Here is a 26954-nt window from a genome sequence, read left to right as displayed (position 1 = left end):
ATATGTACATGTGTATGTAACACATATGTATTATAATGTGGCCTCCGTGAATTTTCAGTGGTATAGAGCCATTTCCTTATAGTTGGATAGTTGGGCTGGTCTCTAGTTATTTGCAAACATAAGTTTGCTGTGGACAACTGGTATATGTACCTGTTTTCTTGTGAGTTTCCTTTTTCCCTTGATCATATCTACCTGAAGGTGCAGGGAGTCTACATAGTGATGTGGCCCTAACTATTTATTGCCTGACACCTCCCTGCGAGGTGTGGGAGCCAGAGACGAGGGGCAGATATGAAGGCTGGGTGAAGTGTGTGATTTGGTGGGATTTTTCTGGTAAGGATCCTACCTCACTTCTGTATTTGGCAGCTGTCTGGCAGTGGTTCAGTGCCTAGGCACTGTGTCAAACAAACCTCGGTTTGAGTCCCTGCTCTGTCCTACTCACAAATGTGTGATGGGCCAATTAGGCCTTCTAAATCCAAGTTTTCCCTTACTGTATAATGGGAGTGTTGTTAACTGCAGCTACTCCATGAGGCTACTGTAAAGTTGAGATAAAACAGGGACATGCTCAGATCTAGTTCTGGACAATAGTAAGCATTCAATAAATAAAAGCGACTAGGGGTGACTGGGTGGCTCAGGTCATGATCCCGGGGTCTTGGGATGGAGCCCCACGTGGGACTCCCTGCTCAGTGGGGAGCCTGCTTCTCCCTCTCCCTCTGCTGCTCCCCCTGCTTGTGCTCTCTCTCTCTGTGTCAAATAAATAAATAAAATCTGGGGCGCCTGGGTGGCTCAATTGTTTAGGCAACTGCCTTCAGCTCAGGTCATGAGCCCAGGGTCCTGGGATCGAGCCCCACATAGGGCTCCTTGCTCAGCAGGGAGCCTGCTTCTCCCTCTCCCTGCTACTCCGCCTGCTTGTGCTCTCTCTCTCTGTCAAATAAATAAATAAATAAAATCTTTTTTAAAAAATAAATCTTTAAAAAATAAATAAAAGCGACTATATATATATTTTAAAGATTATTTATTTATTTATTTGAGAGAGAGAGTGAGAGAGAGAGAGAGAGACGAGAGGGGGGAGCGGGAGAGGGAGAAGCAGACTCCCTGCTGAGCAGGGAGCCCGATGCGGAACTCGATCCCGGGACTCCAGGATCATGACCTGAGCCGAAGGCAGTCGCTTAACCAAATGAGCCACCAGGCGCCCAAAAGCGACTATATTGATTGCACAGGAGTCACAGTTTACAATGCATTTTCACATTGATTTAATCCTGACACAAACCCTGTGAGGTAGCATTTCTTGTGATCCCCATTTCATAGATAAGGAAATTGAAGCCTAGAAAAGTGAAGTGATGGGATCCAGGTCTACAAGGAGGTAACAGAGTGATGCCCAGACCTAGAGCCCCACCTTCCAGCCCTCTTTCCTTACACCAGGAGCTCTGGGCTCTCCTCCAGCCAGGTCTCTCTGAGAGTGTGGGTCTTCAGGCTTTTCTCTGTTCTACTGTTAACAGAACAGGTGGTTAATCTCTTAAACTCCCATCCAATTTCGAGGTGGGGACTGTGTTCATCCCCTCCCCAAGCCCTAAACAGCCAGCAACGTGCTCATTCCCGGTGGGCGGGACCTGTCCGCCTTAGAAACCACGCCCCAGCTAAGCCACGCCCACAGACCTAAGGCCCGGCCCCATATCGTAAACCCAACTCCTTCCAAACCCCGCCTGCGAAGTCCCTGGGGGCTCGGTGTCTCCACAAGTCCAGTCATGGCGGAGCAGCTCTCCGCCATACATAGCTCAGCCCCGCCGGCCAAAGCCTCGCACCAGGATCCATGGTTCCATCTCTTTCTCTTGGGCTCCTACCCCCGTGAGATACGGTCCCGGCCCTCGACGGCCTTGGGGAGCTCAGAGTTTCTGTCGCAGGATCCTGCTCCCGATACGAAGCCCGGCCCCCTTATGGCCCCGCCCAGGCCCGCACTTACCCGCTTCTCTCCTTACCTCTTGACCCCTACCCCCTGTCCCCTACGCCCGCAACCCCCAAGTAGTCCCACACTGCATCCTTCAAGACCTGGGCGCCGCCGCGTCCTAACCTGTTTGCCTGCGGCCCCGCCCCTCGCCGTAGCCACACCCCCTGGACAGCCCCGCCCCGAGGTTCCACCCCCCTCCCCCCCCAGCGGCCGGGGGTAGGGTAGCGGCTGGTCCAGTCGGGCACCCGCTGCCCTCTGCCCTGGGCGCTCGGTCGGAGCGGGCCGGGCACTGTGGGGCAGGGCGAGCGCGGCCGCCCGGGGGCTCGGAGGCGAAGATGGCGTCCGGCAGGCGCTCCCCGCGCACCGGGCTGCTGGAACTGCGCGCCGGGCCTGGCTCGGGGGCTGGCGGCGAGCGGTGGCAGCGGGTGCTGCTCAGTCTGGCGGAGGACGCTCTGACCGTGAGCCCCGCCGACGGCGAGCTCGGCCCGGAGCCCGGCGCCCCGCGGGAGCCGGAGCCCGCGCAGCTCAACGGCGCCGCCGAGCCTGGCGCGGCGCCCCCGCAGCTGCCCGAGGCTCTGCTGCTCCAGCGGCGCCGGGTGACGGTGCGCAAGGCCGACGCCGGCGGGCTGGGCATCAGCATCAAAGGTGGGCACGGGGGGCGCGGTGTCTGTGGGGCCGCCGAGGGCGCAGGGGTCGCGGAGGCTGGCAGTCTACGGAGGACGTGGAGTTGGAAGACTTCTGTCTGGGGGCAAGGAGGGTGTCTGAGGGGGCAGAGGGAACGAGGACACCGGGAGCACCAAGGTCGGAGGGGTTTCGGGAGTCGGAGGCCTCAGTCCGGAGGCACAGGTGGAGCGGGTTGGGGCGCACCAAGGACAGGTGGGTGGGGAGTTCTGTGTGGAGGCATAGAGATGTCGGGGTTGCATGGGCATCAAGGACAAGAGGGGCCTTAGGAGAGCAAAGGATGGAGAAAGGGGACTGAGGCCTGGGAAGCCAGGAGGAAGGAAGTCCCTGAGACACAACCAAGGTGGAGGGGAGGGGTAAGGCCTGGAGTTGGGAGTACAGGTTTGGAGACTTGGGTAGAGGCACAAGCCGGGCTCACAGACAGGGGTCCAGGAAGGACCTAGAAATCTGAGGACCCAGGACCCTGTGTGCCTAGGCAGAGAGTCCTGGGCTTGAGTTACCTGATCTGGCCATCATCACCTTAGGCAGAATTGAGAGGAGTGGACATAGAGTTGTTACTCTTCTCTGAGAAATTCTCCAATTACTGAGAGCTTTCTTTAGGATGCAGCCAGATTATGTTTGAGTCCTGGATCTGTGTGAACTTAGACAAGTCACTTCCCGTCTCTGAACTTCAGGTTCCTCACTCTATAATGAAGCTAATGATTGAGTTGTAACGTTTCTGTGAGAACAGGAGTCTGAAGTACTCACCCTGCAAGCACACAGTAGGTGCCTGGTTCATTACTGCCGTTAGGTGAGAGGAAAAATGGAGGCCAGGAGAGACTTCCAAAGCAACTAACCGTACTGCTTAAAATCCCAGTATACTCCCAGCAGCTGGGTTCACCGTTCCTACCCATCTGCTTCTCAGGGCGCTATCTGCCTTGGGAAAGGGTGTCAGCTCTTCTATCACCTTGGATATGCACTGTTCTCTCCGCTGGTGCTGGGTCTATTCATTGGTGTCTTCAGACCCTTTGGCCTGGGGGAGAGGGTGGGGATGGTGGTGACTCAGCTACCACTGTGTGCTGAATGCTGTGCCCGGTACTCTAGGCTTATGATGCATTTCATCCAGGCAACACGTGGTAAAAAGTGGGGAGCACAATCTCCACTTTGCAGGTAGGGAAACCGAGACTCAGAAAAGTAAAACAATTTTCCCAGGCTCAGACAGTGAAGGACAGTGCTGGGATTTGAACCTCAATTATCAGGCCTTAAGAGAGTGCCCAGGGGATATGTTTTTTCCTCAAGGAAGGGCACATTCCCAGGCAGCCGACCAAAGGAATTTAAAAGGGAAAAATGGGAAAGACAGAGAGTGGACACCAGTCTTGCTCCTAAACTCCAGAATGGGAGAGGGCAACAGATCAATCCAGAAATTGTACACTCAGTGTTTTAAAGCAGAAAGGAACTTAGAGTTAATATAGAGTTCCATTTTACATATGGACAAGCTGAGACTTGGAGAGGAGCACGGACTTTCCAAGGTCACATAAAGTTACTCCTTAGCTCCATACTTAAGAGTTGGGAGTGAAGGTACTTTTAGGAGGGGTCAGGGGAAGGACCAGCTCCATTCAGTTCTTCATGGATAGAGCCTGGGCTCTTATTGCCGTGGTGACCTCCCTCTGAGGGTCCAGCCCAGCCTGAGGCAGCCTGGAATGATCATAGCTTCAAACTGAACTGAAGTCCCAAGTTTCTGGTGGAGGAGAGCAGATATAAATAGAAACCCATTCCTTGGGGCACCTGGGTGGCTCAGTGGGTTAAGCATCTGCCTTCGGCTCAGGTCATGATCTCAGGGTCCCGGGATTGAGCCCTGCATCGGGCTCCCTGCTCAGGGGGGAGCCTGCTTCTCCTTCTCTCTCTGCCCCTCCCCCTGCTTGTGCTCTGTCTCTCTCCCTCTCTTGCTCTGTCAAATAAATAAATAAAATCTTAAAAAAAAAAAAAGAAAGAAACCCATTCTTTTCTAGGCTTCAAATCCTGTGCAGTGCAGTGAGCAAACTGTTGGGCCTGTGTGGGGTCCAGGAGAGGCGTTGCAGTCTGACCTTTGCCACCAATTTGTTGTGTGACCTTGAAATAATGACCTCTTTATGGACCACTAGTTCCTCATCTTCAGTATTCTGGGATAGACTGGTAATGTGATATCTGAGGGCCTGACTTACAGTCAACTATAGGGTTAAAAGTGTTGGTTCTGGAGCCAGGAGACCTAGGTTCAGATACTGTTGGATGACCTTGGGCCAGGGTCCGCACTTCATTTTTCCTGAGAGGAAACTGAGCATGCATGTGTGATTGGGATGTTGTGAAGATGCAGTGAGACAACATTGAAAGCATTTAGCTCGGTGCTTGGCACTTGGTATGTGAAACTAATGTGAACTATTATGACTATTTCATATTTTAAAAGGATATTCAAGAGCTTAGCAATAAAGCGATTCAGTAAGATGTATTAGCTTTTTTTTGTATCAGAGATGTAATTTGGATAGGCCTTTGAAATCTAGACTTTAAGGCCTTGGTTTTCAGCTGGGTCCCAGATTGTAAAACTTTCCAATTGCTGAAGAGATCCTTGGGGGACCATAGCAAATACTGACTTCTATCTTTATTCCAGATTAAGGGGTATCAGTGGGTTCCCCCATTGTGGGAAAATTGCTTAAGATACAAAATATTTAAGAAAAAGCTATTGAAGCACTTGTAAGTTACTCAAACACGGGCAAACACCCAAAGCATTTAGCCAAGGATCCAGTGACCAAACTCCTTTATGAATTTAGAACATGATTTATTAGTGTTCCAGACTTCTAAGACTCATTTCTGAGATCCTCTTTACTCTCTCATCCCCGCTTTCCTGGCACTGGGCTGGGCACTGAGGTAGGCCTTCAGAAATAATTTTGCCGTCATGTGACTCTTCAAGCATTGGAGTATCTGCCTCAGTTTCTTCCTCTTTCTGTGCCTGTGCAGGGGGCCGGGAGAACAAGATGCCTATTCTCATTTCCAAGATCTTCAAGGGCCTGGCAGCTGACCAGACCGAGTCCCTCTTCGTGGGGGATGCCATCTTGTCTGTGAATGGGGAGGACCTCTCCTCTGCTACCCATGATGAGGCGGTGCAGGTCCTGAAGAAGACAGGCAAAGACGTGGTGTTGGAGGGTAAGCACTGGGGACCCCAAGGGTGTTCAATTCTTTCCTGCTTCCCCCAGGCCTCAAGTGGCCCCAGCCCAGCAGTGGGGGTTGGGAGGTGGGCAGGGTTGAAAACAGAAACAGAATGTGGGGACCTGCCTTGACATAGTATGGGGTGGTGGTGGGAGAGCCAGCGCAGAGCCAGACAGACCTAGTTTTCATTTCCTTTCTCCCGTTCATGAGCTCTGTAGACTTGGACAAGTCATTTCATTTCCCTGAGCTTTTGTTTCCTCATCTGTAAAACAGGGATGTCACTTTTGTCTTGCTGGGTTGTGTGATCAGGACAAAAGGTACATGGCAGGATCTGCCACCCAGTGAGTGAATCAGGGAAAGAGAGGGGCAGCGAGGGACTGGGGAAGGGGCAGCTAATATTCTCTCTTGAGGAAACTGGAGAGCTCCCAGCTCCAGGGACCCTGAAACCCTAAGACCCATCCTCCTTGGGGAGAAGACTTGGCCTTTATGTTGCAGAACATCAGATCCTTCCAGCAAGGATCAGAGAGGAGTTTTGGAGGGGGACCTTGGTAGTTCCCCTCCACTATCCTCACATTGTGTGGTCTTGGATGAGACCTTTGTCTTCTCTGGGGCTTGGTTTCCCCATCGGTTGTGATAAGCTCCATGCTGTGGCTGTCCCATATCTGCCTTTTGCCATCTCTCTCAGGAGGTTTCTGCCTTGCTCAGCCCTTTCTTCAAACTCCCCTCAATTCCGGAAGCTGTGGGGGCCTGAGGAATGTGTGTTTGGCTCTTGGCCCAGAACAGGCACAGGGAGATGGCGGGGGCTGATGGAGAATGCCATAGCTAGTGAAGCTGCTGAGCTGAGCCCCAGGCCTGGATCCTGATAGATTGCCTTTATTTCCCCAAACAGGTCTCCAAGAGGCCACAGAAACAAACAGGCTCTGGGTGATCTTTGGCATGCTTGTGGCCTGACCTCGGTTCTCTCTCAGTTTTGTTTTATTTTTACATTTTCGGTGTATGTATTTAAGTACCACTGGTGCATTTTAAAAAAAATATATACTTTAAAAAAAGTCAACTTTGTGGTATTGGTCCTTGAAGCTTAAGTGTAACAGTCATATTTTAACAGCAAAGTTAAATCACAAGATCACTCATAAATGATATAGATATAAGGGACTCTCCCTACCCTATGCCTCATTACTTTGATATTATAGCCAGTAATGCAGTTGAAACTCATCAAAATGTCATGTTTTGGTTGACTTGAGAAGATCTTTTAGTTTCTGCTGTTTGAAAGTTTAATCTGGAGGTGGTGAGATTTCTACTGTAGACACATTTCTAACCCACACCAAGGTCCCCCTCACCCTCTCATATTTAGGTTGAGAATGTCTCTCCATCTGGGTTCTCAGCATGGGTCATTCTGAGAAGATAGCCTCTTTTTTTTTTTTTTAAAGATTTTTTTTTTATTATTTATTTGACAGACAGAGACACAGCGAGAGAGGGAACACAAGCAGGGGGAGTGGGAGAGGGAGAAGCAGGCTTCCCGCTGAGCAGGGAGCCAGATGCGAGGCTCGATCCCAGGGCCCTGGGATCATGACCTGAGCCGAAGGCAGACGCTTAACGACTGAGCCACCCAGGCGCCCCGAGAAGATAGCCTCTTTGAGTGTTGGAAGCTTAAGGCATCTCTTGGCTTCAGGAGCTAATACCCAAGCCTTCTGGTACTAGTAACCCAGCAAGACAAAAGACTGGTACAAGTATCAGTCTGGTACTCTATTCCTTCCTTACTAAGCCAAGAAGCATTTATAGACACCTACTATGTACCTGGTGTGCCGAGCATTGGGTCAGAAGCTAAATCAGGCCCAGGCCCTCTCCTGAAGGAGTTCCCCATCTGGTGGAGGGGACAAAGCATAAACACTGTCTCGTTCATACAAACTGTTTAAAAATCAATTTCTAAAATCTGTCTGCTCTGTGATGAATCTCTGGCCCTGGGTAAGACCCTTGCCTTCTCTGGCCCTCAGTTTCCCTATCGGTTGGGATTAGACTAGATCACAGATGACCAATGGCTTTCATTTTGAGTGTCATCTTCCCTGGTGGCTACCGGGAGGCTCGTATTTGGAAGGATTGGGAAGTCTTGTCTGGGCTCAGCAGAAAGGAGCTGGAAGTGATTAGCAACATCTATCATGGATACAGTAGGAAAGAGAAGTAACATACGTATTGTTCCAGGATTGAGGGTCTCTAGCTGTTACATTTTCTGAGACTTTTCCCAGGGTAAGATCTTTCCTTGGCAAACCTTGCCCCAGGTCTCTGGCTGGAACCTGGCCTGTCTCTTGCCCAAAATAGGATGTGGCACATTGTAGGCGCTCAGCAAACATTAGTAACTACCCTCCTCCCATCACATTTATTTAGAATTGGTATTATTTCCTCCTGAGATGTTTGGTAGCATTCTCCAAGGAAGCCATTTTTATTTTTATTTTATTTATTTATTTATTTATTTTTAAGATTTTATTTATTTATTTGACAGAGAGAGACACAGCGAGAGCGGGAACACAAGCAGGGGGGATGTGAGAGGGAGAAGCAGGCTTCCTGCAGAGCAGGGAGCCTGATGCGGGGCTCGATCCCAGGACCCTGGGATCATGACCTGAGCCGAAGGCAGATGCTTAACCAACTGAGCCACCCAGGCGCCCCATCCAAGGAAGCCATTTTTATAGAAAGGTTTTTAACTGCAGTTCTAGTGTTCTTAATAGGGCGGTTTTGATGATCTATTTTTTCTTGAATGAACTTCACTGGTTTATGTCTTTTAAAGAATTTGTCCATTTCATCTAAGTTGTCAGATTTACTGGCATAAAGTTGTTTATAATCTTCCCATAGTATTCCTCCCTTTTGGATGAGAGTGCTCTCTGCTTTCTTTTTCCTCCTCCCTTTATACTGCTCTACTCAGTGGTTTTGAGGGGAATCTCAGTCTAGTGGGGGGACAGCTGAGCAAAACTACCAGATTACGGATATGTCGTAGGTGCTGAGATGGGGTCTGCCCAGGGATCAGAGGAGGCGGTGGTTACATCTCTCTGGATAGTCAGGAAAGACTTCCTGGAGGCGGGGGTGCTGGCACTTTATGAACAGTAAGCAGATGTGGGTATGGGGTGGGGGAAGGGCATTCCAGTCAGGAGAGCTGTGTGAGCAAGACCTCAGGGGGGTGAAATGACTTGACTTAGCTGGAGAACTGCCTGGGGACTAATTAGCTTTATCTGAGCCAAGGGTGTGAGGGAGTGGAGAAAGAGGAGGCTGTCCGGACTGAGAGCCTTCAGGGCCTTGAATGCCAGGCTAAAGGCATTTGGACTTCCTCTGGAGGGAAACAGAGAGCCATTAAAGAGGGTTCAGCAGGAGCAGCACACGGGCACATCTGGGTTTTAGCAGCATCAGCCTGGTTTGGAGGGAGGCAGAAATAGAAGCAGAATGAGGGGCGCCTGGGTGGCTCAGTTTGTTGGGCGGCTGCCTTCGGCTCGGGTCATGATCCTGGACTCCCGGGATCGAGTCCCGCATCAGGCTCCCTGCTCGGTGGGGAGTCTGCTTCTCCCTCTGACTCTACCCCTTCTTGTGCTCTCTCTTTCACTCTCTCTCTCTCTCAAATAAAATAAAATTAAAAAAAAAAAAAAAAAAAAAGAAATAGATGCAGAATGGCAGTGAGGAAGCTGGGACCATGAATAGGAAGGAGATGGTGGTGGTTTGACCTAAGAAGGCTTGGATAGGAGGAAGAGTCTGGAGGTTGTGGCCTTGTTAGTTTTTTCCAGCGTTTTCTTAGTTGAAGTCTCTTTTGAGCTGCTCTCCTAGCCCAGCAGGCTTGTGAAAGGATAATTCCACCCAAAGCAGCAAAGGGGCAGGGGGCGGGGTGCAGGCTTTGGGGTCAAGAGTCTCTGAATTGCAGAAGTGACCTGAAAAGCCTGGAGGATTTGAGGGAGCTAGGATACTGGGATGTGGTTGGTCCTTGAGATATGGGGGACCTTGTGGAGAAGGTAAGGGTCTGGCAGCTTCACCCGTCTGGACTCAGGGCTCCTGAGACCCTCTCTGGGCCTAGGTTCTGCCTTGGAGCCCATTACTAGCCACATTGTTCAAAACTTCCCGTCCCCCATTTCACTCCTGAGGCCACCTCCAAGGGGCCATGGAAAGATGGCCTGTCCTTTGGATGTGAACCTGGCAGGGCAGCTGGGCATCTTTCCTGAGGCCTGGGGCTCAGTGGGTACAGAGTCCCCTGAGAGCATCCTAGAAGGACAGATGTCACTAGCTAGCTCTGGGTGCCAGCCCTACTTCCCTGGCCTAAGTCAGGGGTTCAGCTGGGCCTTGGTAACCCCAGCCTGCCTTCTAGGCCCTTTCCTCTCCTAGGTCAGGGGTTTGCACAAATGTTTTCAGCTTGTTCTCAGCCACAGGGATGTGTTTGTGATCAGAGTCTGGGCCCAAGCTGGCAGCCAACACGCCTCTGTCTGCTGCTTAGAGAGGCCCATTGTGTGCACAGACCTGGAGCCAGGCCTAACCGGGGCCCTTGGAGACCGGGCCTGGGGGAAAAGGGAGAGACGGCCAAATGCTATCCACCCCGTCCACCCCCTCCACTCCCATTGTGGCTGGCAAGACAGGGACAACAGAGAGCCTGTGATGCATTAAAAAATAATACTAAAGGGACAGGGGCATCTGGCTGGCTCCGTTGGTAGAGCATGCCACTCTTTTTTTTTTTAAGATTTTATTTATTTGAGAGAGAGAGAGAGAGTGCCAGTGAGTACAAGCCTAGGAGAGAGGCAGAGGGAGAGGGAGAGGCAGGCTCCCCACTAAGCAGGGAGCCGGATGTGGGGCTCTATCCCAGGACCTTGGGATCATGACCTGAGCCGAAGGCAGACACGTAACTGACTGAGCCCCCCAGGTGCCCCATCACTCTTTAAAAAAAAAAATGATTTATTTATTTGAGAGAGAGAGAGAGAGGAGGGGTGTGAGCAGGGGGAGGGGCAGGAGAGGGAGAGAGAGTCTTTTTTTTTTTTTTTTTTTAAGATTTTATTTATTTATTTGACAGAGAGAGACAGCAAGAGAGGGAACACAAGCAGGGGGAGTGGGAGAGGGAGAAGCAGCCTTCCTGCTGAGCAGGGAGCCCGATGCGGGGCTTGATCCCAGGACCCCGAGATCATGACCTGAGCGGAAGGCAGATGCTTAACAACGGAGCCACGCAGGTGCCCCAGGGAGAGAGTCTTAAGCAGGCTCCACACTGAGCACGGAGCCTGAGCTGGGGCTCAATCTCACACAGCTCTGAGATCATGACCTGAGCCCAAACCAAGAGTCTGATGCTTAACTGACTGAGCAACCAGGAGCCCCATGCATGTGACTCTTGATCTTGGAGTTGTGAGTTTGAGCCCCACGATGGGTGTAGAAATTACTTAAAAATAAAATTTTTAAAAATAATAATAATACTAAAGGATAGTAAAAATTAAAGTCAGTTTGTACTTTGTACTTTTTTGTACTTTGTACAAAATAGAGAAGGTACATCCCACATAAAGATCAAACTTCTTTTTTTTTTAAGGATTTTATTTACTTATTTGACAGAGAGAGACACGGTTTGAGAGGGAACACAAGCAGGGGGAGTGAGAGAGGGAGAAGCAGGCTTCCCGTGGAGCAGGGAGCCCGATGTGGGGCTCGATCCCAGGACCCTGGGATTATGACCTGAGCCAAAGGCAGACGCTTAACGACTGAGCCACCCAGGCGCCCCAAGATCAAACTTTTAAAAGATAACAGGCATAGAGTAGCATGTGCACAAATATTCATGATAAAAGGCAGTATAGTGTGGGGCGCCTGGGTGGCTTAGTCAGTTGAGTGACCGACTCTTGGTTTTGGCTCAGGTCATGATCTCAGGGTCCTGGGATCGAGCCCTGCGTCAGGCTCTGCACTCAGCTCAGTCGGCTTGTGGCTTCTCTCCTTTCCTCTTCTTCTGCCCCTCCCCTTGCTCTCTCCCTCTTTGTCTCTCCCTCTATCTCTAAAATAAATAAATAAATCTTAAAAAAAAAAAAAAGACAGCGTAGAGTGATAGCAGTTGCCGTAAGTCCCCATTTTACAGACGAGGTCACCAAGGTTTGTTGAGAATAAGTCCTTCAGATCATATGACTAATAAATTGACAGAATTCAAACTGAGGTCTGTCTGGTTGCCTAAGCCACTATTGCTTCAGCCTTGGGTAATACCTACCTCGCATGGTTATCTGCAAGATTAAAAACTAAAACATGCCAAGGCTGGTGCTCATAGTAGGTACTCGATTATTTAGTTTATTTGCTCTTTTTGAGGATGGGACAGTGCATTTGAAGTGCATAGCACAATGTCTTTCGCATGGAAGCGTTCAGTGAATGTCAGCCTCTCTCATCTTTATGTCCGCAGCAGGCCCTCACTGTTGTTTCCTCCAGTGAACTCGAAGGTCTTTCAGGGCAGGACTCGTGCAGTTTGTCTCAGAGGCCTACGCCTGGCACTGAGCCCAGCGGCACACATTCGCTCTTGGTCAGTAGGGATTTGTCCCTGGGGTCCATCTCTGACCCTTTCTACTTTGCCTGAACCTTGTCAATTGCGGTTAACTTTCCTAAATGTTTAAGATGGGGCTCAAGGCTCAACCAGGGCTTGACTAAGTCCTGAGAGTATCCATGATGAGTCCTTGGGACTCCTGCAGGCTCCTCCCCTGGGAGATGGGCACTGCCAGGTGTCCTGCCCAAAATCTGGCTTAATGTATCACTACGGTCAAAAGAGGGATGTAAGTCATGGATGCAGCAAATACGAAGTCACCCTGCTTGGCTTAGCCAAGTGATGCTGTGCCCCTGACGTACCTGAGGGGCCTCTGAATGGAGCCCCCATCCAGTCCTCCATGACCACAAAGACCTGTTGTTCTAATCATTGTTCTCAAGGAAGCATTTATTTGGCCACACACACACACACACACCCCCACCCCATACGCATGCACACATGGCTTTAGGCCACGTGACTGCCTGTAGATAAAACTTGACTTAATCTGGGCCTGGCCTGTTCCCTGGATCTTGATTAAAATGCCTGTGGGGGCTCTGGAGACAGGTTCTGGGCCTCAGTTTGCTGTGTGAGCCTGGCTGCTGATGGTGGTGGAGGAAATAATGAGATAATGATCGTGATGGTAGTGTCTGCTGTTTATTGAGCACCTACAATGTGCTAGGTGCCTTCCATATGTTTTCTCACTGAATCCTCAAAACCGCCTCTATGAATTAGATGTCCCATTGTGCAGATGAGAACACTGAAACTCAGAGAGGCGAGGCTGTTTTCCCAAGGTCACACTGTGGCAGAGATGGGATTTGAGCTCAGAGTTTTTTCATTTGCCAGATGAAAAAACTCTTAAATGTTTCTGATGCACTTCAAGTCATGTCACCCCTGGGAGACAGTTTATTCAATGTATTCAACTGTTACAGAAGGATCCTTCTCATTGAATTGTTGCAATTAGGTGAAGATGTGTTTGTGAGAGTCAAGCTTGGTGCTTGGTCTATGGTGGGCTCTCAGTAAGCGCCATTTCTCCCAGTACTAAGGTCCTGGAGCCCTTTGCTTATTGAGGTGACGAGCTCCATCTCTGGATCCTGTCTTACATGGTTTGGAAGGCACTGGTGTATATATATATATTTTTTAAATTTAAATTCAATTTAGTTAACACATAGTATATTATTAGTTTCAGAGGTAGGATTAGTGATTCATCAGTTGCATGTAACCCCATGCGGTGGTATATTTTTAAAAGTAAAGTAGATTTTAAAAATAATGTAAAAAGTAATATACGCTTACAAAAAACCCTAGGAGAATGTAAAGCAATTACCTTCTTCTTTTTTTTATTTTTTAAATTTTTTATTATTATTGTTATTTTTAAAGATTTTATTTATTTATTTGACAGGGAGAGACACAGCGAGAGAGGGAACACAAGCAGGGGGAGTGAGAGAGGGAGAAGCAGGCCTTCCGCCAAGCAGGGAGCCTGATGTGGGGCTCGATCCCAGGACCCTGGGACCATGACCCGAGCCGAAGGCAGACGCCTAACGACTGAGCCACCCTGGCACCCCACCTTCTTCTTTAAAAAAAAAAAAATTATCTATTTATTTATTTGAGCGAGAGAGAGAGTGTGTGCACAAGAGGGGTGGGGGGAAGGGCAGAGGGAAAGGGAGAAGCAGGCTCCCCGCTAAGCAGGGAGCCCAATATGGGGCTTCATCTCAGGATCCCGAGATCATGACCTGAGTCGAAGTCAGACAGTTAATTGACTGAGCTACCCAGGCGCCCAAGCAATTATCTTCTTGTAGAGATAACCACAGTTGATGTTTTCACACTTTCAGAAAGTTTCCAAATTTGTTTTATCATTACACAAGTTGAGGACATATTTCCAACTCAGTACATGTAGCTCTGTCTCATTCTTTTTAATGGTTGTATAGTATCCCATTATTGGGATTCATATATTCATTTAACAAGTATTTGCTCTGTGCCAGGACTTGATGTTGGCGCCATGGACAGAGCCATGAACAAGACTGAGTGGTCTGCCAGTCCAGAAGCTCACATCTTGTATTTAGCAGCCCCTACTCATGGACATTCAAGTGGTTCTTAGCCTTTTGCACCATAGACAATGGTGCTGTGAGCCCTCTGTGTACCTGTGAGCATTTATCTGAAGCGGGGTTCCTGCAAAGGGTGTTGTTAGGTCAAAGGGTTCACTTGCCTTTAGGAGCTTGAGAGATGGTGTCCCCTATACTGCACAAGGGTATGGTCAGGCGAGATTGCTATGCCCCAGAGTGTGGCAATGCAGGCCCTGTTGGTCAGGCCTGATGCAGGGCCTGCCAGGGGCTGGGATCTATTTATAACCCAGCCTTGCTAGACCAGCAGAACTGTAAAGGTCACCCCTTCCAGAGCCTGTTAGAATCCTGCGTCCTCTCCATACCATCCTTGGCGGGCAGGTGGGCAGCCTGGACTTGACTCTTCACAATACCTTACTAGAGAGCCGGCGCATCAGTGCCCATTGTATAGGCAAGGGAAATGAGGCTCATAGAGACCTTGGGACTCACCAGAGCCATATAGCAGGTGACAGGGCCTGGATTGAAATCTTTTCCCATCACTGCTTCCTGTGCCTCTCCCCTTAAACAGTCATACTGAGAACAGCAGCAGAAGTAATAACCATACTACAGTTTACTGAAGACAGTCTGTGCTGGGCAGGGCAAAGTGCTTTATAGGTATTGAGTCTCAGTACCCTGAGAAATGAATATATTTTGCTCCCATTATAAAGATGAAGAAATTGGGGCGCCTGGGTGGCTCAGTCGGTTAAGCAACTGACTCTCGATTTCAGCTCAGGTCATGATCTCAGGGTCATGGGATCAAGCCCCGTGTTGGGCTCTGCGCTCAGCATGGAGTCTGCTTGAGATTCTCTCTCTCCTCTCCCCCTCTGCCCCTTACCCCCTCCCCGCTTGCATGTGATCTCTCTCTCTCATTCTCTCTAAATAAATAAAATAAAATAAAATAAAATAAAATAAAATATCTTTAAAGAGGAAGAAATAAGAGGGTCACAGAAGTCAAGTCACTGTGTCCAAGGTCACAGAGCAAAGAAGTTATACCCAAACCTGCCTCACTCCAGAGCCCGCATTCAATGTTTTCTCTCTAGGATGAGAAGCCCCAGGCCTGTCTATCTTCATTCACTGAACAAATTTCATACTTATTGATTACCTGGTACTATATGTCAGGTACTATACTAGGTTCTGGGATATCCTAGTTAATAAGAAAACAAGTCCCTGCTCTCATGGAACTGACATTTTGGCTGGAGGACAGAAGAGGTTGCCTAGTAACAATTGGATAGACCATGTGATTTCGGGCAGGGGCAAGTAAGTGACCACCCACTGAACAGACAGGAACAGCTTGAGCTTAGAGGACAGGCTTCAGTCAAGACTCCAAGCCAGGACATTCAGTTACAAGCATTTATTGAGTACTGGGATAAGTGCTGGGGATACTGTGTTGAGCTAAAACAGATGTATCCCCTTCTCTCTGCAGCACGTATGTTCCCTCCCAGTTGTACTGGGCCAGGTGAATGGTCCTGCCCTGTCTCAGTTCCTTGTGTTTCTGGTGGAATCTATTTCTTGGATCCTTGGTGCCAGGGCTGGGTCCTGTCTCTTCTTGGCAGAGCTGTAGGGGAATGGGGGCCTCTGGAAGGGGCAGGGTGTCCTATGTTTGTGTGTCTTAGCTTCCCTGAGGAGGAATGATCCACGTGTCACTGCTTCGCCAGGCTCCTGGGGCAGGGGCTTGGCTGGGGAGGGTGTGGATACCAGCTAGGCTTATCTTTGGAGTCTCAAGAATGCTGACCACAGGGCCATCAGCCCTCAGGCCACTGCCTTTGGATAGCCCCACCCTGCCTGGTCGGGTGACTCAGACAGAAATCAGAGCAGCGAGGAGGCCTCAGAGTTGGGCTATTTATGGCCACACTCTGGGGCCTCCTGAACCCCACCCCCACTCTGGGACAAGCCAGTTGGTTTGTGAAACCCAAGCCCTGTTTTGGGCACCAGCTGGTGTGCTGTCCATTTATAGTATGTTTCTGTGGGAAAGGAGAAGGAGAACTCAGTTCTGGGACGTCCTGGGTGAGCAGGGGCTCTAAGTAGTTTCTCTGGCTTCAAAGTTGACAAATGTTCATTTGCTGAGCATGTAGCATAGGAGATCCCTGCTGGATTCCAGGGACACAGAGATGAATCCGATGAGGTCCCTGCCCTCACAGTGCTCCCAGCCTGGTGGGGGACACAGACTCCCACACAGACACATAGGGAAGTGGGGTCTAGGGGACCGCAGAAGTGATGGATGTAGTGGATCCAGAGTGGGCATCTGGGAAGGCTTCCTAGAGGGGGGATGGAACTGGGCTGGGCTGTGGCACCTTCTCCCTCCTGAATGAACCTGTTCTGCCCTCGCATTCATTTCTCCACTTACAGAGCACTGACTCTGGGTTCAAATCAAGTCCAGTTTCTGTCCTCTAGGAGCTCCCATTTTGGTGAGAGAGCCACAACACATGAAATCACAGCAGAGTTCTAAGAAGGGCAGGGGTGGCTGATAGGTAAGAAAGTCATATTTCTTTCTTTCTTTTTTTTTTTTTTTAAAGATTTTATTTATTTATTTGACAGACAGAGACACAGCGAGAGAGGGAACACAAGCAGGAGGAGTGGGAGAGGGAGAAGCAGGCTTCCCGCGGAGCAGGGAGCCCGATGCAGGGCTCGATCCCAGGACGCTGGGATCGTGACCTGAGCCGAAGGCAGACGCTTAACGACTGAGCCACCCAGGCGCCCCAGAAAGTCATATTTCTTGAGTATCTTACCTGTGCCACATGTTTTATATCATCTTATTTAATTCTAAAATCTCTCTGAGGTAGACATTGTTATTCCTCTTTTATCGACTTGCAGAACGAGGCCCAGACAGGTGAATTTCCTTGTCCATGGTCACAGAGCTAGACAGCGCTGGAGCTGGAATGCAAATCCAAGAGTGCCTGTCCCTAAATTATGTACTGAGGTGCCTGGGTGGCTCAGTCCATTGGGCGTCTGACTCTTGATTTCGGCTCAGGTCATGATCTCTCAGGGTTGTGAGATCGAGCCTTGTGTTAGTCTCCATGCTCAGCACAGAGTCTGCTTGAGATTCTCTCTCTTTCTCCCTCAGCCCCTCCCTGCTATCGAGCACACACACACTCTCTCTCAAATAAATAAATAGAAATCGTTAAAAAAATAAACTATATGCTAAGGGCATTCTGTGCAGAGGGAACTGCATTTTCAAAGGTATACAAGTTTGGAAACTCATACAGATCCTGAGAGCTCTGAAGAGGCCAGGATGATCAGACTAGAGGGTGAGATTAGGGATGTGGCAGGAGATGAAGCCAGAGAGGTAGGCAGGGCTCAGGTCCTGGAGAGCCTTGGATTTTGATGAAAGGTGCAGGGGAGCCAGAGCAGGACGTTGTTCATTCAGGGGTGTGGCTAGTGACAGTAGGGGGATGTATCAGTTGTATCCCCCCTCCCCATACAGGGTGAGGGGTGGGGAGGCCGTATTAATCAGGATGCTTTTGTCTGCAAGTAATAGGAACTCAGTTTAAAGGCGTTTAGACATGGAAGGAAATGAGTTTTTTCCCAGAATACCTAAAAGCAGCATGACTACAGGGTAGATTAGTTTAAGGCTTCACCATCCTCAGTGTGTGGACCCCAATCCTTGTGTTCAAAAAGTGACTATCGTTATCCTAGGACCAACTCCCCTCCCAGCAACTTATAAAGGCTAGAGAGAGGAGAGAAAGGGAAGGGAGTGTACTTTCCCTCACTTCTCATTGGCCAGAATTGTATCATCTGCCCCTTTCTGAACCAATCACAAGCAAGAGGGATGGAAAGATCAGGATTAGCCTTGACCAATCATGATTTTCTTCCTTGTTTGGGAAGAAGCCCAGCCAGTAGGGCTCAGGATTCTGTTAGCAAAGAGAAAAAGGGGCAATGGTTTGGCTATCATTTAGGCTGTGATGTGTCCCACCTCCATTGCCCCTTGAGACATAATCCAATAGTCAGTCCTGGGATAAGTCATTGCTGTAATGATGAGGATGAGTCATTGAGTCATTTTTGAGTCCTAGTTCCCAAACTTCAGACCTAGGCTTAATTCTTTTAAGAAAACCTGCTCTTGTTTTCAACTTAATTGCTCTTCCAACCCTAGTAGGGTTTATAACTCCCTCTTGCTTTCACTGCTGTTTGCCTTGTATCCTGTCTGAGCCTGAGAGACAGTCTCCTGTGATAGAAATAGCTTCTTATCTGGCTTTTCCAGGGAGCTGGGCCAGTAACTGCTTCCTCACCCCTTCCTGGCTGGTCTGCTCATAGGCAGAGCATACTGGCAAGGCTTTGACTCCAGAAGTCAGATGGTTAGCAAGCCAGATGGCCATGAGGGCATGGTAGTTAAGGGGAGAGAATGGGAGGCTGCCCAAGGATTAGCAGGCCTAGGCACCCCTTAGTAGAACAGCAGAGGGGACAACCTAGCTAGGGGAAGAGAGACCAGTACTTGGGCAAGTCTTTTAACCACTTTGATGTACACACTGTCTTCCCAGTAGCTGATTTTAGGGATGAGACTGCTGCTCATCAGAATTGGGAACAGTCCAGATGCCAGGGCAAATGTGGCAGACCCTGTTGGTTGCCTGCTTTCCAACTATTTCCCCTTCTTCGTTGCTAACAGAATCCTGATGTTATTGGGTGGAAATATGGTCTAAGTCATGACTATTCCCTTTTACTAATGATTGTGCTAGAAGTGGGCATGGAGCCCAGTCAGGCCAATGAGATATAAGTATTCCTGGAAATATTTACTTCTCTGATAAGGAGTTGTGAGGAGAAAGCCCTTTTTCTGCCTATCACCTCCCTGCTTTGGGTTTTGTCATGTAAGGAATGATTGGCTTGAGCTGTGGCAGCCATCTTGTGGTCATGAGGCGAAGGCCAAGAGAATGGCAGAGAGGCCTACCCTGAACTCAATGTCATTGAGTCACTGAACCAATCCTAAAATTGCCTTCCTCTAGACTGCTTTTTTATTTTTTATTATTTTTAAAAGATTTTATCTATTTATTTGAGAGAGAGAGAGAGAGAGAGAGAGAGCAAGCATGAGCAAGCATGAGCAGGAGGCAGGGGCAGAGGGAGAGGGAGAAGCAGACTCCTCACCAAACAGGGAGCCCGATGCGGGACTCAATCCCAGGACCCTGGGATCATGACCCGAGCAGAAGGCAGACACTTCACTGACTGAGCCACCCCAGGCACCCTAGACTGCTTTTTTAAATAGCATTTTATTATTTTATTTTATTTTTAAAAAATTTTTATAGGCTCCATGCCCAATGTGGGGCTCAAACTCATGACCCTGAGATCAAGAGTCGCATGCTCTACCAACTGAGCCAGCCAGGCACCTCTAATAAATATAGCAAGAATGACCAAAATTGGGGCACCTGGGTGGCTCAGTCGTTGAGCATCTGCCTTCGGCTCAGGTCATGATCCCCGGGTCCTGGGATCGAGCCCCGCATTGGGCTCCCTGCTCCGCGGGGAGCCTGCTTCTCCCTCTCCCACTCTCCCTGCTTGTGTTCCCTCACTTGCTGTGTCTCTCTCTGTCAAATAAATAAATAAAATCTTTAAAAAAAAAAAAAGAATGACCAAAATATTTTATTACCAGTCAGCCTTAATGGATGGGTAATGTCTCCCATAGAACACTATGATTGATTTATGATGTCTTCCATGAGCAAGGGATAAAGAAGTGGTAGCTCAAGTGCATACGTTTACCATCCCAGTCCTACTAAGGCCAGTCCAATACCTGGCACATAGTAGGTAGTCAAGAAAACTGACTTGTTTCTGAATCTCTACTCCTATCAGGCTCTTCTCAGATCAACCTTGTCATCATATTGCCTTTCACTTCTAGCTGCCTTTGTTAGTGAGATCTTCCTTTTCTAAAAAGGCATGGGTCAAGGCCCCACTCAAGACTGTTTTGGTTGCAAATATCATAACTCCCGTTGGGATGGTAGTTCGACTTTCTAAAGGACGAGTATCAGAAACTGGAGCATTAGCAGGTGATTGGCAGGGCCTTCCCTCTGTCTCTCAACATGGATCTCCACTAATTCTCTCTACAAACCAGCTTTCTCCTCTTCTCTGTCCCCATAGCAGAAGGTGGTTGCCCCCATAGCATTCATGTTTGTTCAAGACACCGTCTAGAATCTCTCCCAGTCTCAATTTGGGTAGCCTAGTGTGGGTCAGGTGTTCACCTTGGTCTAGCTAGCATAACCAGAAGGGCAGGATCACATATCAGAACATGAATTTATGGGTCAGTTGGGCAGAGAAGTAGATCTGGGCTGTTATTCTAGAACTCTGTTGTCTGGTGTGGTCACCACTAGCTCCAAGTGACTATTTGAATTTAATTTAAAAAAATTAATTAAGATGAAATAAAAATAAAAATTCAGTTCCTCATTTGTACTAGCTACATTTCAAGTGCTCAATAGCCACATGTGGTGAGTGGCTACTATATTGGCCAGCATATATATGGAACATTTACATAAGCACAGAAAACTCTGTTGGACAGTGCTATTCTAGAAGGTGTCCACTATACTTACTCAATGATGTTTGGTCAGAGCTAAGAGCACCTATATTGGTTAGGGTACAAGCTATGCTGCTGTAACAGGAGACCCATAAAATACTGTGACTTAAATATAATAGAAGTCCTGGGGCACCTGGGTGGCTCAGTTGGTTGAACATCTGACTTTTAGTTTTGGCTCAGGTCATGATCTCAGGGTCCTGGGATCGAGTCCCACATAGGGCTCTGCACTCAGAGCAGAGTCTGCTTGTTCCTCTCCCTTCTCCTCTGCTCCCCCTCCTACTTGCATGCTCTCTCTCTCTCTCTCAAATAAATACATAAAAATCTTTTATAAATATATAATAGAAATCCTTGCTTTCTTAGGTAACAGAACAAGTCTGACATGGCATCTCCAAAGTATCAGCATCCATTTATTTCTGTTTTGTTGGTCAGCCTTCCTTAGACTGTGGCTCATGTCCTCATGGTCAGGATGGTGCTTCACCAGTCTGTGTTCCAGCCAGCTCAACCGTGTCAGGGGAAAAGAGGAGGAAAGGAAGGGCATGCCTCTTTTTTTAATAGGCAGAACTTGGCAGCAGCATACATCCCTTCTGCTCTCATCCTATTGGCCAGACTTGGTCATGTAAGCACTTGGAAAAGGAAGTCTCAAGCTGGTGGGCTATCTCTATATTGGAGGACAATTGGCAGCTGGTCCCACAGGACTATCTCATTCCATGCCTCCTCTTTGCAGATGAGCAGGCTGGAGAAATAGAGGCAAACAATGGGCCAGTGGAAGAGCAGTCACACCTCCTGACTCCTGTCTCAGTGCCCTTTCATTGTCGTGTTGTGCCTGTTGTCCATTCCCTTTAAGCAGCCATCCCAGAGGCCCAAACACTTCTACTTACTTGATTAGAACTTAGTCATGTGGCCACACCTAGCTGCAAAGGAGGCTGGGAAGTGTGGTTTTTCTTCCAGGTGGCATGGACATGGGTTGGTCTATAAACCAGGGGCAACAGGAGAGCATGGATGTCGGCATGCATCCAGTATTTTCTACCACACTGCCCTGTCAGAGACTTTAACCTAGAGGAGGATAGTGATATGGGACATAAATTAAACTCTTATGAATTAGTGACAATTGTGGTGTGTGCTACATGGGAGCCCATGTCACAACAATGTAACTGCTGACCTGTCCTCTGACCAGTCAAGTATATGAAGGAGGTCTCACCGTATTTCAAGAACTCTGCCAGCGGGACCTCGGTTGGCTGGGATTTGCCTCCTGCTTCACCCCTTCAGCGACAGCCATCTTCCCCTGGCCCCCCTCCCCGGGACCTCAGTGATGCCAAACACATGTCCTTGAAGATGGCATATGTCTCGAGGAGGTGCACCCCCAGTGACCCAGAGCCCAGGTAAGTCTGGGGTGGGGGGCAACTCAGACAGATATACCTTGGTGGTAAGTGGTGGGGCCAAAGGAAAGATAGCCCAGTGTTGCGAGTGACCAGCACAATGTCTGAACATAGTAGGGCTTAAGAAATGTTTGTTGAATGGATGTAAGAGTGAAGAGGATGATGGTACGCTTGGCTTCTCTCTTTTTCCTCTGAGCAGTTCACATCTGAGGAGGAGTTTGGTCTGTGGAAGAGCCCTGGGTTCCAGTCCTGGTTCTCCTTGAACTAGTCCCTTCTCCTCCCTGACCTTTAGATTCCTCACTGGGAAATAAAGTTTCCAGACTCAGTGATCCCCTCAAGTCTCTTCTAACTCTGCTGAGGTTCTTAGATGTCTAGTAACATTCGTGTCAGGGCCATGGAAAATTACCATCCTTCACACATGAGCAGCTCTTAACAGTTCACTGATGATAAGATTGGTAACAGCTGACAGTATTGAGTGTTTACCAAGCACAATTTAATTTAACTCTCGCAGCGACCCTATGAGCAAAGTCCTATTATTTCACTCCCACTTTGTAGATGAGGACAGAGAGAGGAAGTAACCTGCCCAAGATCACACACCCAGGAAGGGATGGAACTTGCCTCATTCCAGGTAGCCCTCTCTGCTTTAGAAACTGTAGGTGCCTGAGTGAGGGTGGTGGTTGAATGGAGTATATGTGGATCAAGTGGGGTATGTGGTTATCTGGGGTGGTGTATACATAGTGTGAGCATAAAAGGCTTGTGCTGTGGGTCCTAGTTACAGCTGAGGTTCAATGCCAGGCGGATGCCCAATATTGGCCTGGAGGCTCAGCATCCAGATCTACTAACCGTAACCCTAGCCCTACTCAATGCCCCAGCCCCAGCCTGCCCCCATGAGGCAAGAACTGGTGATTCACAGGTCATTTAAGGTGTTCCACCAAAGGGCCCTTTTGTGTTGGGTGAAGGTAAGGTGGTATTAGTTCTTTCTGAGACTTATCGAACATTAGGTTAATCATGGTTCCCAGCCTGATCCCAGACAGCACCTGAAGCATGTGTGTACATGTATTTCTGTGTGTACACGTGGAATTGACATGTAAATTCAAGTGTTTGTGTGTATATGTGAGCATTTGCATGGGTGTGGGCATAGATTTGTGCATGTTTATGTTAATATTACATGTGTATATGCATGTCCACATGTGCTTGACCACATGCACATGTGTAACACAGGTAACTTGGATATAACTGTGGTTCCTTATCAGCACTAAATGTCCCAGTCAAAGGAACATAATCTGGTAACCAAAATATAATGAAAAATATTTCACACTTGCACTAAGTGTTAGGATTACATTGGGCTGCAAGTATCAGAAACGCCAATAAGCCATGGCTGAGATAGATGAGGGATTTATTTTTCCACATGTTTGAGAAATAGTTCAGGGTCAGCTACTTAGGCTTTTATCACTACTCAAGAATGCCCTTGATGAGTCAAGCTTCCAGCCTCTTCCTCTGCCATTTTTATTGTGTATTTTCTTTCTTTCTTTTTTTTAAGATTTTATTTATTTGATAGAGAGAGACACAGTGAGAGAGGGAACACAAGCAGGGGGAGTGGGAGAGGGAGAAGCAGGCTTCCTGCTGAGCAGGGAGCCCAACGCAGGGCTCGATCCCAGGACCCTGAGATCATGACCCGAGCTGAAGGCAGATGCTTAACGACTGAGCCACCCAGGCGCCCCTATTATGTATTTTCTTCTTGGAGGTAGAGTGGTGGCTGTGCCTTGAAGCCTGTGTCCATATTCCAGACAGGAAGAAGGCAAGAGGCAAAGGAACTTTTCTCCTGGTATTTTGTTCTTTTGTGCATAACAAACCATCCTAAAATTTAGTGGCTTGGAAGATGAGAGTTTATTATTTCTTACAATTCTGTGATCCGAGCTGGCTTGGCTGGCCAGTTCTTCTGCTTTATGTGGTATCTGCTGGGGCTGGAAGTATAAGATGGTTGCTTCGCCCCCATGGTGCTGCCTCAGCTGGAATGATTGGAACAGCCAGGGACCGGCTAAGCATTCCTCTGTCCATAAGGCCTTTCTATGTGCCTTGTTTGATTGGTCCCAGGGGACTTAGATTTCATGGTGGCTTGGGAATGCCAGAATGTCACTTCTGTCATATTTTATTTGTCAAACCAAGTTACAAGATCAAGGAGAAGAGAAATAAGCTTCACCTCTTGATGAGAAAAGTGGACTGTGTGGACAGGGAGGGATGGATTTGGTGGAGGCCATCTCTGGAGAGTAACCACCCCATCTAGGGAAGTTTTACCTTCATTTGGGAAGGGATGTCCTCCCCAGAGACTTCTGTCTATATCTCATGGTGGCCAGCCCTAGCTGCAAGGGAGGTGGGAATCCAAGTATTTTGCTTCCTAGTTCTGCAGTAGAGGGAGGCAGAGGAGAAGGGGGTTGGGATAGGTATTGTGTGAGCCATCCTCCACCTTCTGCCCCACTTCCTCCGTGACAGAAAGGGCAAAGAGGAGTGAATCTTTAATGGTCCACATAACGTTTTAAAATCCTTTCCCTGTCACTGCTCCTCTTGATACCTCCCTGAAACCCTTCCCCCACACTTGTCCACATGGCTTTTTCTCTCCCTCCCTTCCCCCTCCTCCAGCTCTTTTTTTTTTTTTTTAAAGATTTTATTTATTTATTTGACAGAGAGAGAGAGAGACAGTAAGAGAGTGAGCACAAGCAGGGGGAGTGGGAGAGGGAGAAGCAGGCTTCCTGCTGAGCAGGGAGCCTGATGTGGGGCTCGATCCCAGGACCCTGGGGACTCTGGGATCATGACTTGAGCCGAAGGCAGATGCTTAACGACTGAGCCACCCAGGCTTCCCCCTCCAGCTCTTTTTATGTAGACTGACTTGGCCTCTCAGTTTTTGTGCTCTCCGCCCGCCCCCATTAGTGTATCACGTGGGTTCTGTGCCACAAGGGAGAAGAGGGGAGCTGGCTCAGCAGGAGAATCCTTCTCCTTAGAAACCAGGAGAAAAAAAGCAAGATCATGAATCCTCACACAGTGATTTTGGCTCCTATCACACATGTGTGCGTATGTGTTTAATTTGTATGTATATGCCTATGTGTGTATATGTCATAGGCTCTTGTCTCTAGACCCCATGAAGCCCCAGTTGTGGCTGGAGCCCCAGCAGTGAGTGTCGCTCCTGATTGTCTCGTGGATACCCTGCGGTTTCTCCGGGTTTTGCAGAGAATGGGGTTTTGGGCCAGATTTCAAAGTTGGGCAGCTGCAGCCTAGTAGACCGGTCCTCCCCTCCACTCTGTTTGTGCCTGCAGGTATTTGGAGATCTGTTCAGCAGATGGCCAGGACACCCTCTTCCTGAGGGCCAAGGATGAGGCTAGTGCAAAGTCGTGGGCAGCTGCTGTCCAGGCCCAGGTCAACGCTCTGATGCCTCGGGTCAAGGACGAGCTGCAGGCCCTGCTGGCAGCCGCGGGCACAGCTGGGAGCCAGGACATCAAGCAGATGGGCTGGCTGACTGAGCAGGTGCCTGCTGGGCCAGGCCTCTGTCCCTCACCTCGACCCTTCCTCTGGAGCTAACCGCATTCCCATGCACCATCCCACTCCACCCTGGCCCTCTGACCCCCCGCCCCCTCTGCTCCACCTCACTGTTGCCTTGCCCCCTGCAGCTGCCCAGTGGGGGCACAGCACCCACCCTGGCCTTGCTGACCGAGAAGGAGCTGCTTCTCTACTGCCACCTACCCCAGACCCGTGAGGCTCTGAGCCAGCCAGCCCGTACTGTCCCCCTCATTGCCACCAGGTATCCACGGGCAGGCAGGGGTGTCTGTCTCACCCAGAGGTTGGGGGGTGATGCTCTCAATGGGTCTCAGAAGTGGGGGATTCCAGCCTCACTCTGCCCTGAGTTATTTCCCAGGTGACCTGAAGCAAGTCTCTATGTTGTCTGGGCCTCAGTTTCTTCATCTGTAAAATGGGGGCTTGCAAGAGAAGGGTGTGACGTCCCACTAGGCACTCATTGATTGACACCTACTCTGCCCAGATCTGTGCAGCATGGTTCAGGGGACAGGGAGCTGATCCCAACAGTCTTCCCTCAGGGAGCAGCCAGTCTGGTAGGGGAGGCTGACCTAGGAACAACCTTCATAGCGCAGAGTTATAGGAACCCCTTTACTCTGCCTGGCCTGGTGGGGAAGGCTTTAGCAGGAGGTGCTATTGAGCTGGACTTTGACGAATGAGTAGAAGTTTGCTATTTAAGTAAGAGTGGAAGAGCATCTTATATATAGAGAACAACATGGTCAAAGGTACAGAAGTATTAAGGGCTATAGGGTGTTCATAGAGCTCTGAGTGTGCTATAAGCAGGATGTAGACTCTATACAGGACATGGAGAGAAATGAGACAGGGAGTTGGCAGGGCCTGATCTTGCAGAACTTCTCCTGCCTGATTAAGGAATGCTAGTAGCCTTACCTTAAGAGTTGTGGCAGAGTGGAAGGGTTTTAGCCTGGGAGTAAGGTGACCTGTGTTGTGTATGTGTGTTTTTAAAAATTTTTTTTAAATTATTTTTAAAGCTTCTTTAAAAAAAGACTTATTTTAATTTTTAAAGATTTTATTTATTTATGAGAGAGTGCAAGAGAGAGCAGGAAGGGGAGAGGGGCAGAGGGAGAGGAAGAAGCAGGCCCTCCCCACACCCCGCTGAGCAGGGAGCCCTACACGGGGGCTCGATTCCAGGACCCGGAGATCATGACCTGAGTGGAAGGCAGAT

General features: G+C 49.1%; 1 protein-coding gene across 1 annotated transcript in view; it reads left to right on the top strand.

Annotated features, from left to right (window-relative positions):
* The first annotated feature begins 2152 nt into the window (after positions 1–2152).
* SNTA1 (syntrophin alpha 1) overlaps positions 2153–26954 on the top strand; it is a 28368-nt gene continuing 3566 nt past the window's right edge. Inside the window, exons 1-5 of the mRNA XM_036079481.2 lie at positions 2153–2587; positions 5591–5776; positions 22009–22213; positions 25519–25726; positions 25870–26000. Coding sequence (XP_035935374.1) covers positions 2278–2587; positions 5591–5776; positions 22009–22213; positions 25519–25726; positions 25870–26000 — 1040 coding nt within the window. The 5' untranslated portion in view covers positions 2153–2277. The remainder of the gene's footprint in view (positions 2588–5590; positions 5777–22008; positions 22214–25518; positions 25727–25869; positions 26001–26954) is intronic.

This window comes from Halichoerus grypus, chromosome 10, assembly GCF_964656455.1.
Source record: "Halichoerus grypus chromosome 10, mHalGry1.hap1.1, whole genome shotgun sequence".
Taxonomy (NCBI): domain Eukaryota; kingdom Metazoa; phylum Chordata; class Mammalia; order Carnivora; family Phocidae; genus Halichoerus; species Halichoerus grypus.
Note: the sequence above shows the minus strand (reverse complement) of the source record. Positions and strands in the feature narration are given on the sequence as shown.